A 17833-nucleotide genomic window follows, 5' to 3' on the forward strand; every position below is an offset into this window, starting at 1 on the left:
GCCGTGACCTCTCCGCGGGCACAAACCATTGGGGCCTGTCCAATATGGTTTCCCAGCGTTGGCGCTGGTTACTTTAAATGCGCGCATGCGAGTTTGCAGTCAAAGTGGCTGCAAGGACGCTTCTGACGTGCGTGTGCGTACAGACTGCCACGCACGGGGAACTTCATTTGCACTATCGGCAGTTGCCGTGTCCTCGCAGAGCGTCTGCGAACAACGAGCAGTATATTTACCTATCTGATGCGTAAAGCGGCCGCCATAATTGAATAAACTTCTTCAATGAATGCAACAAAATATATACAGCTATATTTTGGCAGTTACAATCAGGAGCTGCTATAAACGCGCAGCGTCTCAGTGCGATCCAAAGTTCTAGCCGCATCATGTGGAATACTCAGTAACAAAGCGGGGACTGCTAAGCGTGTGCATTGAAACTCCGGAAAAAAGACGTGGAGGACGCTTGAGCTTGGCCTTCAAGAGTAGAACACGATAGCGTAATCGGGCCTCGTGCGCATCGTCTTCTCAATAGCTAGCCTCGCTTCCGTTCTCGGTGCATTCCTCAATCGTGTCGTAAGGAAACGAATGACTGTGGGCGTAACATTGGCCATTTCAATGTATCCTGAAATGCCTACTGCGAGTACAGTTCTTAAGTGCCACTACGCCATAATTATTCCTCTTGCGAATTAGCGAAGGGCCGGCCCACTACGCGTCCGTAAGGCAACACGCGAACCTAATCAGCTGTTCCCTTTGTTGATGCTTCTGCTGATGATGATGATTAAATATACCTGAGCGCTTTCTAATAGGTGGGAATTTAAAACACCCACTCGTTGTGCAATTCACATGTTTTGATGCCTGGCGCGATTATACGTTTCTGCCACGCAATATTATATGCGTTAAGGAGACTCCTTCCACTACATAACATTCATATAGTGTTTTTTTTCGATGTAGTTTCAAGAAATATCGCGGCTCTGCAGTAGAACACCTGCTTGCCACGCAAACGGGCTGCGTTCGATTCTCACTCGAACCCGAAGATTTTATTGCGGTAGCAATTATATGGACAGTCTCGGCTGGTTTTGCCGTCCCTGTCGCCGCCGTCATGCACCGTATATGTATAAGTATATATATATATATATATATATATATATATATATATATATATATATATATATATATTATATATATATATATATATATAAGTCCCAAAGAAAAATAATTCAGAAAAATGCTTCCGAAGGGCGGAGTCGAACCAGCAACCTCTCGCTTTGCAACGTGCGGCGCTAGCGATTACGCGAAACGAGCTCTTTAACGCTGTCGCGTTAAAGGCCAACTCCGGCGATTTTTCGAGGTCGATGGATCTCAGTGAAATTCGCTGGGTACGTTCCTTTGCACGTTTCCGTCATTTATGCCAAATTACAGGCTTGAGACATGCGCAGATTGTTTGCAAATGAATTTTAAAGATTGTCTGCAAACGCCCTCCTGGCTTCCCACAATTATTGGCAACATTGCGTCTGTGACGTCAGTGTTGGCAAGGCGGCGGAAGTGACGCAGCCAAGGGCACCGCTAACTTCGGCGCTTAGGCCGCTACAGCGAGCGTCTGCTGTGCACAAGGCGACAGACAGCGTTGGTTTGGCCGGCGCTTCGCTGGTCGTCCCGGCTGTCACAGTTTTCATACTCCGCGCCGGCGTGACCGGAATGCCTTGCACGACTTCCGGTTCGTTCGTAACAACGTCTACGTCATACGTAGACGTAGTACACTCGGTTTGGTTTCGGTTTCGGTGTTGCGTTTTTTTGCTCACTTAAAATTATTCTCCAATTTGCCGAGTATTTCTGCTATCGGGCCCGTAACAGGAGCGTCTCAGGAACATAAAAGCACCATTACTTTGACATGGCCAAAAAATCGCCGGAGTTGGCCTTTAAAACATTTGAGGCGACGCTAATGCTTGACTTAGGCAGCTGACGTGGCGCGAGCACGAAGTGTGGGTATGAGCCAAACATAATTATTTTTTAATCTTCAGATATATTTCTGCGTTTTTATTTTTATTTTCATTTTAGTTTTGTTGCTATTATTTTTTCTTTCTTTTGGTTCACTTCCCTGGCTCTTAACCGCACATCCTATGCGGGTATGAGCCACACGTGTTGTTACATATTATCGTCGATCGTGACGTAATAGACGAGCATGCCATGTTATTGATGTCACTACCAATCAGTCATGTTAGTAATACATTCACACCCTTCCATGCCAATTTTGGCAAATAATGAGTGAATGAGATGCATTTTTTTTTATTTCTCGCGAATTTTCGTTTGAAAACACGTTAGCCGGATGTCGGCAGGTGACGCGGAGGTGCTGCGCATGAAACAAGTGTCGCTCGGTGCTCTCGCCACAAAACGCAGATACGCGACGGGCGCAGTGTTCTTAAAAACATCAAGTCGAAGGCAGAATAGAGAAATACCGTGGAAAAGAGGCTGACAGCTAGGGGATGCAAAACCAGCGCGAAGCCAAGAAGCTCGAAGTCGAAGAACGCTAAAGTATCCGCCGCAGCAGCTGAACTGTAACGCTTGGTCCGGAAGCGTATGATTTCGAATATTCCTTGAAAGGAAATATTGCCATCCAGTTGGGAGCGATGTTGAGAACTACGTGCTGCGCAATATTCAGCGTGCATTACAAAGCAAGCACTTAGGGTTACGTGGGCGACACATACAGTATGTACAAAACATATGTCGGCCGAGCGCACGCTTCCCTGATGTATAGTCGCCGAAGAAAAAGATTAGCACAGGTGACCGATGACCGGAGCAAAAAATTGCGAATATATTGAAAATTTGAGCTTCAGGATGGGCTACTTTTTTGCCGGCCACTCCCGCTTTAACAGGTAGATCGTTCCTGGTATTCCCTTGTTGTCATGTTGTCACGCCCACTGTCGCGATTTTCGCGCTGCAGTATTTGCCACTTGTGCTCATCGTTTCTTGTAGCGACTGTATATGCAGTGTACTTAAACGAAACAGGAGGCGAAATACGTTTATAAGTGTGAGTTTCGGTTTCTGAGGTGAAGTGCCTGCTACTCGCGTAACTTTTGCGAAACCATAAGGAGACTTATGATCACGACTGTAGAAAGCTTGTTCTGCGGTCAATAAAAATTTACATAATTAACAATAGGGGAATACCACTTACGATATACTTGCCTCGTGTTCCACGGACAGCGGTTTTTACGTAAACGATGCGCTGTGAATTACTTAGTGATAATGATTCGGTGGTGATCTTAAAGCCATGCGGGTCATCGTGGGGCGGCGTGTCACTGAGTTGTATTGCAGTCACATCATCATCATCATCATCAGCCTGTCTACGCCCACTGCAGGGCAAAGGCCTCTCCCATGTTCCGCCAATCAACCCGGTCCTGTGCTTTCTGCTGCCACGCTATACCTACAAACTTGTTAATCTCATCTACCCACCTAATTTTCTGTCTCCCCCTCACGCGTTTGCCATCTCTTGGAATCCAGTCAGTTACCCTTACAGGGGCGTAGCCAAGGGGGGGGGGGGGGGGGGGTTGGGGGTTCAACCTCCCCCCCTGAAATTTTTCAGTTTTTCTTGCGTATATATACACGCACACATACAAACGCACGCACGAACATACATAAAGTATGGTTGAACCCCACCCCCCCCCCCCCCCCGAAAAAAATTTCTGGCTACGCCCCTGGACCCTTAATGACCACCGGTTATCCTGCCGGTTATATTGCAGTCTCACTGAGTATTTAAGACGAAGAAACAGAAAGCAACGCATATCGCTAACCTGCGCAGGCGTAGATGTAAAGCATGTAAAGCCACGTGCGCTGCGCCTTGGGAGTGGTTTGCGAGATCCTTCTGACCTGTGGAAAGTCCCGTAGGGCACACGGTATACGCTGCGTTAATGGCCACGCACGAAAGCATCCGCTGACTATAAAAAATAATAAAAGGGCCTGTTTGCCTGCTCACTGCGCTGCCTGTAACTGTGAGCAGCAATTGTACCATGGAAGAAACAAGAGAAGGTAGAGAAATTTTGGAAGCGTTCTTTATTTCAGAAGAGAGAGAGAGAGAGATGGTGCCTGTGTGACACGTCTGTATAGTTATTTAGTGCACGAATCTTTTTTAGATGATCACATGAACTTGGAAGTTCTGAGGGGATGTGGGGGAATTGTAATTCTCTTCTGTCGTGTACGCCATATTACGTAACGGCCGATGTTTCGATAAAGCAATTGGTAGTGAGCGCTCGATCTTTCGGTGTGTCGCTTGTTGTGCGATGAACTGTTTTCCGATTTGAGTATTTAGCACTAAGTAATTACCGACTTAGCCTACACCAAATTGATCCAAATGTCAGCGAGAATTTTATAAAAGCCACTGAGACCCCGGATCAACGTTGGTGTCTCGCCAGCGAATAACAGAACTTTAAAAAATTCAAGGTCAGTCAGTGCAGTAAAAGAAAAAGAAATACGGTGCAGGCGAAAAGAGAAAGCTTCGGCTGAGAAACGGCTTGACCTGGAAAACATTTGTACAAGACGGATGACGACGACAAACAAGCGCTCATTCTTGTCAGTCTCGCCGCCTGGTGTGCCATACGCGCGTCGAAGACGCGACCGATAGTCAGCCGCATGAAGGAACTATAAAGAAACCAAAGGCGAACGCACATTTTTTTTCTTTTTTCCCTTCTATTTGCGTTTCGTGCCGTTTCTGCCGAAAACGATGAGCGCTGTCGTTTGGCACGGCCAGAGCATGTGTGCCGCAGCTGACGCCGCGTCCAGGTGACCGACTATAATGGCCCACGCCGCTCTGTGGCCTGATTTCGCGCTCCTGAAGGCATCCCGCCATTGGCTGCAGGTCGGCAACGGACGATGGCAGCGGGCATCGGCACGGCAGAAAGGGAGAGCCCTGGCGTCTTCTGTGATGCCGGTCTTCGCCGCCGCCGCCGCAGTGGACCGAGCGCGGAAAAGCCTTCTTCGTACACTGGTTTTCTCCTGCCTTCCTCTCCCACCGCGACGCGGTCGTCGCTTGCCGGAGTCCCCCCGCGAAAGTTGAACGAGACTCCTCGGCGCGCATCCTCCAGGGGCGATCGCTCTTCGCGAAGGTCCGCACGTTCTCCCAGCGGTTGAGTGGGCATGAACCGACGGTCGCTACAGCCCGAGCGGCTGCGCCGAAGTCGCTCCGGCGTGACCCTCAACGGTGCCACGGCCAGGGTCTTCGTTGTCTGCGTCGTATTCGCGGTCACCAGCTGCTGCGCCAGTGTCGCACTAGCCGATGAAAACGCGGCCCCATTGGGAGATGTAACGACGTCCTCAGCTTTCGCAGATGACGACAGTACAACGAGAAATGATCCCGCCGACGATGCGACGCCGCAGCCGCCTCCCAAGCTCACCTGGGAAGGATTTATGCACAACATGACAACCAGCTTCGGGACTGTGCTGCACAAGATCTTTCCCCTCATGGTCAGGGCCAGCTCGGAAGTGGAAATCGGGCCTGAATGTATGGCCAGCTACTTCAAGCTCTTCCTTGGACTCCGGAAACTCAAAGGCTGGGCGGTCAGACGTAAGTTCTTAGCAAGCTGTTTATTTTTCTGTGCTTTTGAGTAGTTTTGTTTTATCCTTTACTTGGCTTTCGTATCGCTACACTGACTGCCTGTAGCCATACGAGAGACGCACGTTCTTCGCTTTCTCGTGTCTCTCTTCAAGCAAGGTGCCCTGTGCAAGAAGACTGTACCGAAGGAAGTACCAAGGTCTTCTGTCATATGAATGTTCAAGAAGTGCACTTTTAGACTACACAGCATAAATAGCAACTGAAGCACAAAAGGTATTTCTGGCTAACTGTATCTCGAAGGCACGCAATATATGTATACCTGACATAAGAAAACATGCGTTTATTGATCTGCTAAAGAAGATATGCCTGAAAAAAAAGAGATAAATGTATAAGTTGAGCAGATAATAATCGACAAATATTGCAGCCGTCTTTTAAAGTTTCTGCACGAAACACAGGTTTGTATAGTTTTATATCAAGGGCAAGCCACTTTAAACAGGGTTGTCCTGAAATGCCCAGGTCTTTTCTGTCAGTTCCTTCTGTATGGCAGTGGATCATAATTCCAGAACCAAGCCAGGAGAAATTTGTCCAGATATAATAGAAGACATCTAGTGTCGCACCATCCATACAAGCGAAAGGCAAAAATAGAGCGAGCGAAAATCGAAGGAGCCACGAATGTAGGTGCTTCTATTGAGGACAGTAGGCAGAGTGCTTTAGGTCGATAGAGAGGCAGATGTATTTAGCGAGAGCAGGGGTAGAAAGGAAGGGTCAACCACCCTAAGCGTCTAGAAGCCAGTAGAGACGGGCTTTGTCGGTAAGCTCTAGTTGTTTTTATTTCTTTTCTTCTTGCTGCTATTTGGAGGATAAAACTCCCTGAGCGAAATTCAAACGCGAGAGCATCACATGTACACTCAGTTCAAAGTAGTTTTCTTTAGCTTAACAAAATGTTGCCGAGATTTTCTTGCGCCAACCAAAATTGCAATGTACCGTTGTTTTCTTCTTTTAACAATATTTTTCTTTTGCCGACGCCTCTGGTCCTATTGTCATTCCAGTCATTTCATAAGTGCAAACGGCACGTCACTAGGAGGGTGAAGGTATGATTACGTAAGATGATCTTAGCTGCACGCTTCCAAAGACTTGAAGTTGTACAAACGGAAGTCTAATGAGTCAAGAAATTTACTAAAATGTCTTACTCACCGGGAAGAGGCTTAAGGCCCATGGACTCGATATCGGCCAGGTCATTAGCCTTCTCGCAGCGCTGAGAATATCGGAAGCTATTTAAGAGCTTTACACGGCACGATGGTCTAGTGGTTATGGTGCTCGACTGCTGACCCGAAGGTCGCGGAATCGAGTCCCGGCCGCATTTTCGATGGAGGCAAAAATGCTCGAGGCCCGTGCACTTACATTTAGGTGCACGTTAAAGGACCCCAGGTGGTCGAAATTTCCGGAGCTCCATCCCTCATAATCATATCGTGGTTTTGGGGCGTTAAACCCCAACAATTATTATAATATTTAGCAGCTTTTATATCGAGTAAAGGGAATTTACAAAGTCGGCGCACAGCTAAATATATATACGAATCGTTTAGCTGCTAAAAAGTCCGTGCTCGTCGAATAGAATGTGAGCGCACTGGTACGCTCAGAGCACCGATATTCGGCGAGGCACATGCGCTCCCGTTCTTTTTTCTTTTTTTCTAATGGCCGAGCCGCGGTGAGTTGTCTGCTCTCAATGGTAAAGCAGCCAGAACGTTTTATTTTAAACCTACAAGATTACTTCATTCGGCGCACCGTGAAGGAAAATGCGAAAGCGTCTGGACTTGTGTATGTCTTTTTCCCTTTGGTGGGTCATTGGTGCAGTTTTCGAGATTCAACTTTTTCCATATTTAAGCAAGACGCTATAGCTTATCATTTTTCTTCGGGGTTTTTGAATGAAGAGTACTGGAAGGGTGCAAGGCGGCGATCTGCCATTTGCCACGTTCTTTCTTTCTTTTTCCTTTTTTTATTGGCGCACGAACGGCAATCGGGATGTGTTTTCTTGAGGGACATTCATGTTGTCTGACCTCTCGTGAAGCGCTCACATGTAACAAGGGCCCTACGAACCTGACGGTAATCTTATTGCACGTCGGAAAGTGTTGCGTAAAAGCCTTTGGGTGTTGGAGTGACACACGGCGATACACGATGGTCAATTAAATAAGCACAATATTCAAGCGAATACATAAGCAAATGTGGGATTGGATTCCTGACTTGCTGCCTTGTGCCATGTGCCATATTTATTTCGGGAGATCCTTTCTCGGCTATAATCTGCAGATTGTTGTTTGCCACCCGGAATATAAGTTTAAATCAATTTTTCGTTTCTAGTGAGCACCATCATCATGAACGCTTGGATAGTTAAGTACGTAAGATGCCGTTCCTTTCTCTTAAATATATGCATGTCGGAGACATTGGTCTCAATGGTGCACACCACTTTCCGTTTAGCCGTACGAGAGATAGACATAAGCCGATATTAAAACCTAGAGTATTGGTCAAAATAAGAATTGTGCAAACAGCGCTCACACTGTGCAAGTCGATGTTTTACGAAGCATTTTGCTGGTCGGTTCGCAGCTGTCTGTCTGCTCTTAATAATAATATCGGGGGTTTAATGTCCCAAAACCACGATATGGCTATGAGGGACGCCGTAGTGGAGGGCTCCGGAAATTTCGACCTCCTGGGGTTCTTTAACGTGCACCTAAATCTAAGTACACGGGCCTCAGACATTTTCGCCTCCATCGAAAATGCAGCCGCCGCGGCCGGGATTCGATCCCGTGACCTTCGGGTCAGCGGTAGAGCGCCATAACCACTAGACCACCGTGGCGGGGCGTCTGTCTACTATTGTCTGATGTTATGCAATGCGCTACTAGATGTACTACCAACACGTTTTTGTGCAGATGACGGCGACTGCATGACGGCTGATTTATTGTACTCCTGCGAAAAACGCCACACCTGATTCTTTACGACCTGCAGTGCAATGTCAGATAGCGTTTCAATGTGCAATAAGGAAGTATATAACAGACCGGCGCGTGCTCAGACATTTATAAGCAGTTTGTTACTATGTGACATGACACGCGCGGAGGACACTGGTAAGGCTGACGATCATTCGCGCGTGTCATACGTGCGTCTGTGACTAATGGAAACTTGCACGCACACGCATGCTTCTGCTTTTCATAGCATGCGATGTCACCTGACGTCCAATCGTTGTGGTATCTAGTTGGTGTTGGCACACGAAAAGTAAGCACGCATCTAATGAGGTCCTAATGAGCTTAGAGCACGGCTTATGCGCTGGGAGGCATTAAGGACCTCCATCCCATATGTACTTTTCTTTTTTTAAATGGGATGAGCAACAGGGTCCTATATGTATGTGTAGGTATTACCGATCTACCGAAACATGCCTCGTATAAGGCAAAGAACGATACGCATTGAAATACAGATAATGCCATGACATGTTCATACGCATTTCAGGAAACGTTCACAATGGAGCATTGTACCACACAACATGCACAGTTAAAACTGCAATTCAGAGGACTTACATATTGTTAAACAGTAATAATAAAAATAATGCTGTCTCGGACAGTTTCCGATCGTAAGTTACACTTTTGGTGGTCCGTGTATTGACTCTAATAGCAAGTGTAATATAACTTCATAGCTCTGCCGTATCCGATGATCGCCAGACGCAGGTCCTTTGCTTTTGTCAGCGGTGTACAGGAAGTGTGGATATCTATAAGGAAGTGGGCGTGTCACGCACCTTTCTGGTATGCAGTCTCCGTCTTCGAATGATGCTCTCTTCTCACGCAACTCTTGCTGCCTCAGCTGTTGCAGAGTCGTTTGACTCTGCAACTGCTGCAACAGTGTGACTCTGCAACAGGCCTACTATTGCTTTCTCTCTCTCTCTCGGCGCAAATGAACGTACTGATCGGGAACATTAAGGATATAAAGTGCATGCAGTCGTCGCTACGAAAGGAAGAGAGAAACGGAAAATTGTATTCGACTTCCCTAGAAGGGCTGTGGGATTGCAAGTGCTGAACTGGCGTCACACCCAGGTGAAATCTTGTGACGCGTTAACCGCTAAGCCATCGTGAACACACACACACACACACACACACACACACACACACACACACACACACACACACACACACACACACACACACACACACACACACACACACACGCGCGCGCGCGCGCACACACACACACACACGTGTGTGTGTGTGTGTGTGTGCGCGCGCGCGCGTGTGTGTGTGTGTGTGTGTATGTGTGTGTGTGTGTGTGTGGCAGGGAGGTTAACCAAAATTGTTGGGGGACAGAAAGACGGAAAAAAATGGAATCAAAATGTAGCTGTCGGAAGAAACGGAAGTCAGGCATGGGTTAATTATAGTCATCCTAATAGGCCCACTGCCATGTAAAATATTCAATAAGCATTGACCGACTTTCGGTGCGGCAGCAGTGTAAGTCGACATTCTAAGATTGTCTGTTCCGAAAACGGCCTGTCATCAAGGCGGGCCAACGCTGCTTCTGGCGACTATCTGTGCACGCTATATAGGGAGCACAGCGGTAAAGAACACGTTTGATGGCTTTTTCGCTGCCGTAGTGATTGCATGTAGCACTATCATCCATACCGATAAGGAAGGCAAAAGATTTCGTGGCTTAGCCATCGAGCCTTCGCTTTCTTTCTCAATACACAGCAAACACACACGCGATAATAATGTGTAAGCATTCTTTGGCGAGGTCTCCAGGCAACAACTTGTGGGCGTGTAGATCGGTGTGCGTGCAACTGCGTGGCAAAAACCATGTGGGCCGATCCTGGAGTTAGTGCAATACTGCGATACAGTTCGACGGAATGCCGCAAGGTGAAGAAAGGGTTCAGAAAAAAAAAACTGCCGTCGACCTTTTGTAGCACAAAACTAATAGGAAATTCGTACAGGCTTTTCAGAAAGAGAAGTTTCTTAATAGACGAAAAATTCGCCTTGATTCAGGGTTCAAACCCGGGACCGCCGTCTTTCAAGGGCGGTCACTCTACCAATTCAGCTTAACAAAAGGCTAGCACTCTACAGTGTGAAGACGATTTAATTGACAACTCGAAGCACATGGACAGTGAACATGGCAAATAAGTTTGACAGAATCCCGCAATCTCTAATTTGCGAGATTCCACGCGCGTTCGTGTACGTGCGTGTGTATGTGGATAGAGAGGATGGCATCACGTGTGGTGCGTGTCACCCCATCTAATAATTACTGGGGTTTTACGTGCCAAAACGACGACGTGATTATGAGGCACGCCGTACTGGGGGACTCCGGATTAACCACGATCACCTGGGGTTCTTTAGCGTATACCACATGGGTGTTCCTGCATGTAGCCCCCACCGAAGTGCAACCGCTGTGGCTGGGAATCGAACCCACGTCCTGAAGCTTAGCAGAGTGACACCACAACTGCTTGCTACTCCTTCTCTCCCAGGCAAACAGCGCATAGCAAACGTAGTCCAACCTATTTTCGTCATGTACAGATTCTTTTGAAGTACGCCATGCACCATCGTGAGTGAATGGCTTGTTAGAAAGCGACAAGCCGGGGCTCTGAACAACGTGTCGTCTGTTGGGAGAGACCTCAGCCAAACATACGATACGAATAGTTCATATGGGCCTAGTAGTAACAATGAGGGTACTTGCTTGGGCCAGTTGGTATATATTCATTGTTACTTATTGCGCACCACTTTCAGGACGAAGACTGAACTACACGAACACAAGCGCAAACTTACAACTGAATTTATTGGACGGATACATGAAGCTTTTATACAATCGCGTACCATAGTAAACAAGCAAAATGAAAATATTTACAAAAAAGGGGTATATATATATATATATATATATATATATATATATATATATATATATATATATATATATATATATATATATATATATATATATATATATATATATATATATGCATGATATTACAATACTGATAGACACTCATGCCGATGAAACAACACCTATCGCATATTCCTGCATTACATATTCAGATACATTATTTCCTTCTGCGTTAGTCCCAAAGATGCCATACTGACGCAGTCATCCCCCAGGCGAACAATCTCGGACGCCTCAATGATTTCACGAGTCATCTGATTATTGTGCCTAGCGACAACCTTGGTTTCACTGAACTTCGGCTGGCATCCGCAATCTCGACAATGCAAGCCTAGGTGGCCTTGCACCGATTTATGCACATTGTTGTTGTGCTCCCGCAGTCTTTCATTTAGGCACCTTCCCGTCTGGCCTAGGTATTTCTTTCCGCATGTGAGCGGAATCTCGTACACCACTTTTTCTACACAACTAACCACAGAAATAAGTTTGTGAATTGTGTAGAAAAAGTGGTGTACGAGATTCCGCTCACATGCGGAAAGAAATACCTAGGCCAGACGGGAAGGTGCCTAAATGAAAGACTGCGGGAGCACAACAACAATGTGCATAAATCGGTGCAAGGCCACCTAGGCTTGCATTGTCGAGATTGCGGATGCCAGCCGAAGTTCAGTGAAACCAAGGTTGTCGCTAGGCACAATAATCAGATGACTCGTGAAATCATTGAGGCGTCCGAGATTGTTCGCCTGGGGGATGACTGCGTCAGTATGGCATCTTTGGGACTAACGCAGAAGGAAATAATGTATCTGAATATGTAATGCAGGAATATGCGATAGGTGTTGTTTCATCGGCATGAGTGTCTATCAGTATTGTAATATCATGCATATATATATATATATATATATATATATATATATATATATATATATATATATATATATATATACCCCTTTTTTTGTAAATATTTTCATTTTGCTTGTTTACTATGGTACGCGATTGTATAAAAGCTTCATGTGTCCGTCCAATAAATTCAGTTGTAAGTTTGCGCTTGTGTTCGTGTGGTTCAGTCTTCGTCCTGAAAGTGGTGCGCAATAAGTAACAATGAATAGTAACAATGATTTAAGCACCATTCTCTATTCTCCTCGTGACTGTCTTTCCGGCTGCCATAATAATAATAATAATAATAATAATAATAATAATAATAATAATAATAATAATAATAATAATAATTGGGGTTTAACGTCCCAAAACCACGATATGATTATGAGAGACGCCGTAGTGGAAGGCTCCGGTAATTTCGTCCACCTGGGGTTCTTTAACGTGCACCTAAATCTAAGCACATGGGCCTCTAGCATTTTGCCTGCATCTAAAACGGCCGCAGCGGCAGCGATTCCATCCCGCGACCTTCGGGTCAGCAGTCGAGTACCATAACCACTAGACGACTGTGGCGGGTAGGCTTCCACGTGCCTTAGTCGCAATTGCGCATACCGCAGACCGATTTGCGTAGACGCAGCTGAAGGAAAACAAGCATAAAGCTGCAAAACACGCGGAGGCCGATGACACTTACTGCTTTTGTGGATTATGCATACTAAGACTCGTGCATGACAACGGTGCATCGCAGAGGTGGTGCTGCAAAAAGCAGCAGCGTTTCAGTAATAACATTAGCGTGCTCTCGTCAGCGCAAGGACTTCGCTGTCGAGCTAATGCTTGACGAGTGTGCTTTACACGTTGATACTTTGCGCATAGATCTATGTTCTACTGCAGAACAGCGCGGAAACCCGCGCGCTCGTATAGCCCCTCGTCTTCCCGGATCGAAAAGAAACGAACGCAGTTACTAATGGGTACGCTGCTTCTAAATGAATTACCTTCCGTTGACAGGTGTGATGCCGTAATACAGAATTCTTATTGTAGCTGTCGTAATCTCACAATAATCAGTGTGTTCCGTTGGAATGTAGTCATCAAAAAGGGGGCGAACTGCAGGAGGCACGATAATTTTGCTCGAATGCTCATAAGTAAATTTCCCATCGAACATGAATTTCTTGTTTGGCTATTACTGTAAACAAGGAACAAATAAAAGAAATAATAATGAAGCGATGTCTCTCATATGAATGAGCAGGGCTATATCACAACCGAGGGCTTGGGAAAATTTTTCATGTGTGCGCGAAACGTAGGTCATGGTATTCACTGAAACGTTATGAGGGGTCGCCTTTTCTGCAGTGCTATACTTCGTTTTCCTTTTGCCTTAGTGGTCGCCGTGTAGTAATTATTGTCGGTATTATTTGCATGCTACGATGGCTGACATTTTAGGAAAAGGAAAATTAAGCCATATTTTAACGACATGGCTCTTAAGTTGAAGATGGAATGACGTTTCAGATTAGATTACTTATCTACTCTAGCATGCGGATAGTTAAAGATAAGGAGATGCGTTACAGAAACAGGTGGAGGTGGAAATGAAGTGTTCCGTGCTCAGTAGAATTTAATTATTCATAGTTGTTTTATATTCGTAGTCTCGATGGTTATTATGTTAGAAAATTCAGATTCCTTAAGACACGACTGCAAGCTACGCTCTACGGAGAACTTGCTAAGATTTCTGAAGGCTTGCACAAGAGACAGATGGTTTCTGAAGTCTTTTTAAAAAAGTTGGTATATATAAAGCGTCATAGCACAACTCGATACACGTTTCGCGGACAATGTAACTACGCGCCATCATGATGTCATCTACACGCATGCGAAGCATGGCTTGCACGTGCGTATAGGACTCGCTGCGTAGCGCTGAGCTCACGTGTTTTAATAGCACGACCACAATCTATTCATGCGAAGCAAGATTAAATTAAATAGTTAACGCAATAATTTCTGTGCTACCATTTTATACATATGTTCACTTATGCAATGTTCGTCACGTATCAAGATTAGCCTTTCAGCATCAGGTTAGCCAAAAGTTGTCATCGCCTTTACACGAAGCGTTGGCATAGTGACGATATTAGACTGCATGGCTTCATTTCCGAGAACTTTTTACCTAGCAGTTTTATAAAGGACACAATTTAATTAAGCAAATTAGAATCACTTTGTTTGGTACGGCCACTGAAAGTGATCGTGCTGCCGTAGCTATTGAAATACAGCTATTTAGTTTATTTTTAGCTCGTAGGATCGTTCTTTTGGCAGCAAAGAAAAGTTCGCCAGTCGTGATACAGCCAGTGAGTGAATAAAACGCAAGAAAGGGTACAACGCGTCGCTTTCTATCTGAAAAAGAGGCCACGCAACGAAAAAGTAAGGGCAGTGAGCTCGCTCTGCTGTTCACAGCGTGAACGGACTCGCAGTATTGCCACTCAGACGGCGGATTTACAGAGAATTGCACGAACACGTATATATACGAACGTGCCAGCGCTCACAAAAGACCTTCTCAAGCACGGGGTTGTAGAGGAGGAGCGCAGAGACTGGCAGCGTCGATCTCCCACTCAACCCCCCCCCCCTCCCAGACCTCCCCCAGAGAGCCCTCGGACGCCACCAACAAGTGTCCCACGCCCAAGAGGCCACTTCTCCAAGCAGGCTATCTACGCAAGAAACCGCCGACTCTCACGGCTGGTCCTTCTGAAAAAATGTACAGCAGTTTCGTGCATGCAGCGATGGCCGTGTCCCCTCACTGGCCATTCTCTTGTCCTGAGAGGCGGTAGCCCGCAGCTTGTCTATGCGAGCGAACATGCGTTTCGCATGCTGGCCTTGTCGCCCGTGTAGAGCACACGGGGTACGTATGCACCTCGCACGTCGCGGGCATCCCAAGCGAGCTGTGCACGTGATGTCTTTCCTGCGCACTCCACTGTTACGCTAGAAAGGCATCGAGGTTACATTGAGGTCACATGTTAATATAAAAAAGATGCATTGTTTTAGGACACCCATCACGCAAGGGCGCATGCATGTGCACGTAAAAGATCCCAAATGACAACAGCAGTTCAATTTAGAGGTGTACTCTACGGGAACAAAATGTAAAAACGCCGTGTACTTAGATTTGCTGCACACCAAAGAGGCGCAGGTGGCCAAATTTAGTATGCAGACGCCCACAACGGCTTGCCTCATAATCATATTGCTGTACCTATACGAAATTATCACTGAGATCACGTGTAGCTAGAAATGGTAGAATCGTGTATTTTACGATATTTACAAGGACGCTGTCAGGTGTGCGACGTCCTCTTCTGTCTCTCTGCGTTGCAAGGGGCTGTTTTAACGGCGCGTTCATGTGCAACGCCTTATGATAATATCGAGGTTTCAGTTGGCACGTAAATAGTCATAATTTGTTCAATTTTATTTTACTTTAAAGCAAATTCATTTCCTTTCTTTATTTTTCTTCGATGGCTGATCGTCGGACTTTCATCCACCGATACAAGGACGCCGATGCAAAGGGTGCGTGCTGTTGCACAATCAAGTTGCGGGGCGCGTTCGTCACCGAGCGCCACTTAACAGTGAATGCGTTTTCGCTGCAGACAGGCTTTCGTGTTATCGTGTGTTAAATGTAATGAACGTATAGTCGTGCTCGTAACCGAATAGCGGGCTCCGGCACCTTAAAAGGGCCCCTGCAACACTTTTCTAAGTAACAATCGACTGGCTTCACTAAAGTAGTTTATTGCCTCACGAATCGACCGCCGCAAAAATTTTTAGAACCCGTCAAGTACGAGCGGAGTTACAGAGATTCGTCGCACGCTGTAATTGCTTTCTCTCTTCTCTCGGCCCGACAATTGCGCTGGAAGCTAAGCAGGGAGGGGTGGCACGGGGGAAAGAAGTTACGTCACGCGCGCGTCATGACCTCGAGCACTTTTTTTTTTCGACCGCGCGGCTTCCCTTCAGTGTGATCGCGAGAACGCGATCGGGCACGTAGCGGTATCCCGCGGCGGCCGTAGTAACTATGCAGCTTACGATGCTCGAATCAGCCAATGACAGTGAATTTGGGTATATGGCGCACTCGTTTGGGTATACGGCATCATTTGTAGAAAGAAGAGGGAACGATTTCTAGCTGACTTTGAGAATTAATTGTAAATGCCAGGCCGCGTGCTGCGCTATAATGTTTGGCTCGCGTGTTCTCAGGAGCCTCGACTACCGATCAACAGCGTTTTCTGACCATGCTGAAAAAGCGTTGCAGGGCTCCTTCAATATGCAGTACGCGTATGTTCTTGTTAACGGCACTGTTCTCTATCGTTGTGCAACGAATGAACGATGAGTCTGCGCCTCATATCTAGTAATAATTTTTTAACATTGTAGCTAACAGCTTTCTAGAAGCTTTCGGTTATTCGTCGGACAGTTGGAGACAACGGTTTCTTCAGAACTTTGTGGGTGATTCCACGTAAGATCGAACAATCGATGGCTTGTCGACCTCTCAAATTTATTTCAAGATTTTATACATTATTGCCTGATGAGTGGAAAGAAGAGATCCGCAATTGGTTTTGCCGCCAAAGAATTTTTCGAAGCACAGGAAATCAATAATGACGAAGAGGTGGAGTGAAGCGCTCATCCGCTCTGCCGTTTTGGCCAACTTTCGTTCTGAATTGCACAAAATATATTAAAGTTAGGTAGCTGAAATTTCTTTAACTAAATATATGCATGTTTTTGCTTCTGCTCAGGTATTTTTAGTTTTGATGTGTAGCGTAGATGTTTTTATAAAAAACCTCAAAATTGGCCCAGGGAACGTTATTCTCTTTACTTTGAAGGTCTTTATCTCAAAAAATCCTTGTAGCAGAGCGACAAAAATTGCGCATTACGTTCTTCGCATGCTTATCTACCGCACTGCCGAATCTTACATTTATATAACGTTTCAGTAAAGAGATATGATCGGGCTGAGTTAAAGAAAACACCGGACAATGGAAACTTCTGACGACATTAAAAAAAAAAAAAAACATTTTGTATATTTCTTAAACTTTGTCCACTTATTCTCCTCCACATCAGCTTTCATAATCATTGAAAACATATTGCATAATATCGTTGCAATAATAGTTACGACCCCTCCATCGAGACCCTTAGGCAAGGATTGGCAATTCCGACTTCTTGCCCAGCAAGCGTATAAAATGCAGGCAGGATTGAATTTCTTTTTATTAAATGGCCAGCAGTACCGAAAAAGGTGTTGCCGGCACATAAGATGGTAATCCTGAAATTATTTCGTCACTGCAGCAGCCACGAGCGCGGGGCTACCGAGCAGGCGCCCGCGCACCCGAGATGCTCGTCGTAAGAGACGGCGCAGTGAGAGCTCGTTTTCGCGTCCTCAGACCGATTGAGTTCGAAACAGCAACCCCTCTCGGGTGACTTGAACGCACGTGCACTGGAGCTTCGCTATTCTATCCGCCCTCTGTTCGCATCTCAGCTAGGCGCTGATAACAAGGCGAAGATGGAAGCAAGATGAGAACTCTATAAGGGAGCTATGAGCGCTCGCTTCACGCACGCTGCTGC

The 17833-nt window shown here is 46.1% G+C and overlaps 1 protein-coding gene across 1 annotated transcript in view; it reads left to right on the top strand.

Moving 5' to 3' along the window:
- The first annotated feature begins 4793 nt into the window (after nucleotides 1–4793).
- The window catches only part of LOC119399549 (nose resistant to fluoxetine protein 6), a 96293-nt gene continuing 83253 nt past the window's right edge, over nucleotides 4794–17833 (top strand). Inside the window, exon 1 of the mRNA XM_037666360.2 lies at nucleotides 4794–5542. Coding sequence (XP_037522288.1) covers nucleotides 5116–5542 — 427 coding nt within the window. The 5' untranslated portion in view covers nucleotides 4794–5115. The remainder of the gene's footprint in view (nucleotides 5543–17833) is intronic.

This window comes from Rhipicephalus sanguineus, chromosome 1 (genome assembly GCF_013339695.2).
Source record: "Rhipicephalus sanguineus isolate Rsan-2018 chromosome 1, BIME_Rsan_1.4, whole genome shotgun sequence".
In the NCBI taxonomy this organism is placed as follows: domain Eukaryota; kingdom Metazoa; phylum Arthropoda; class Arachnida; order Ixodida; family Ixodidae; genus Rhipicephalus; species Rhipicephalus sanguineus.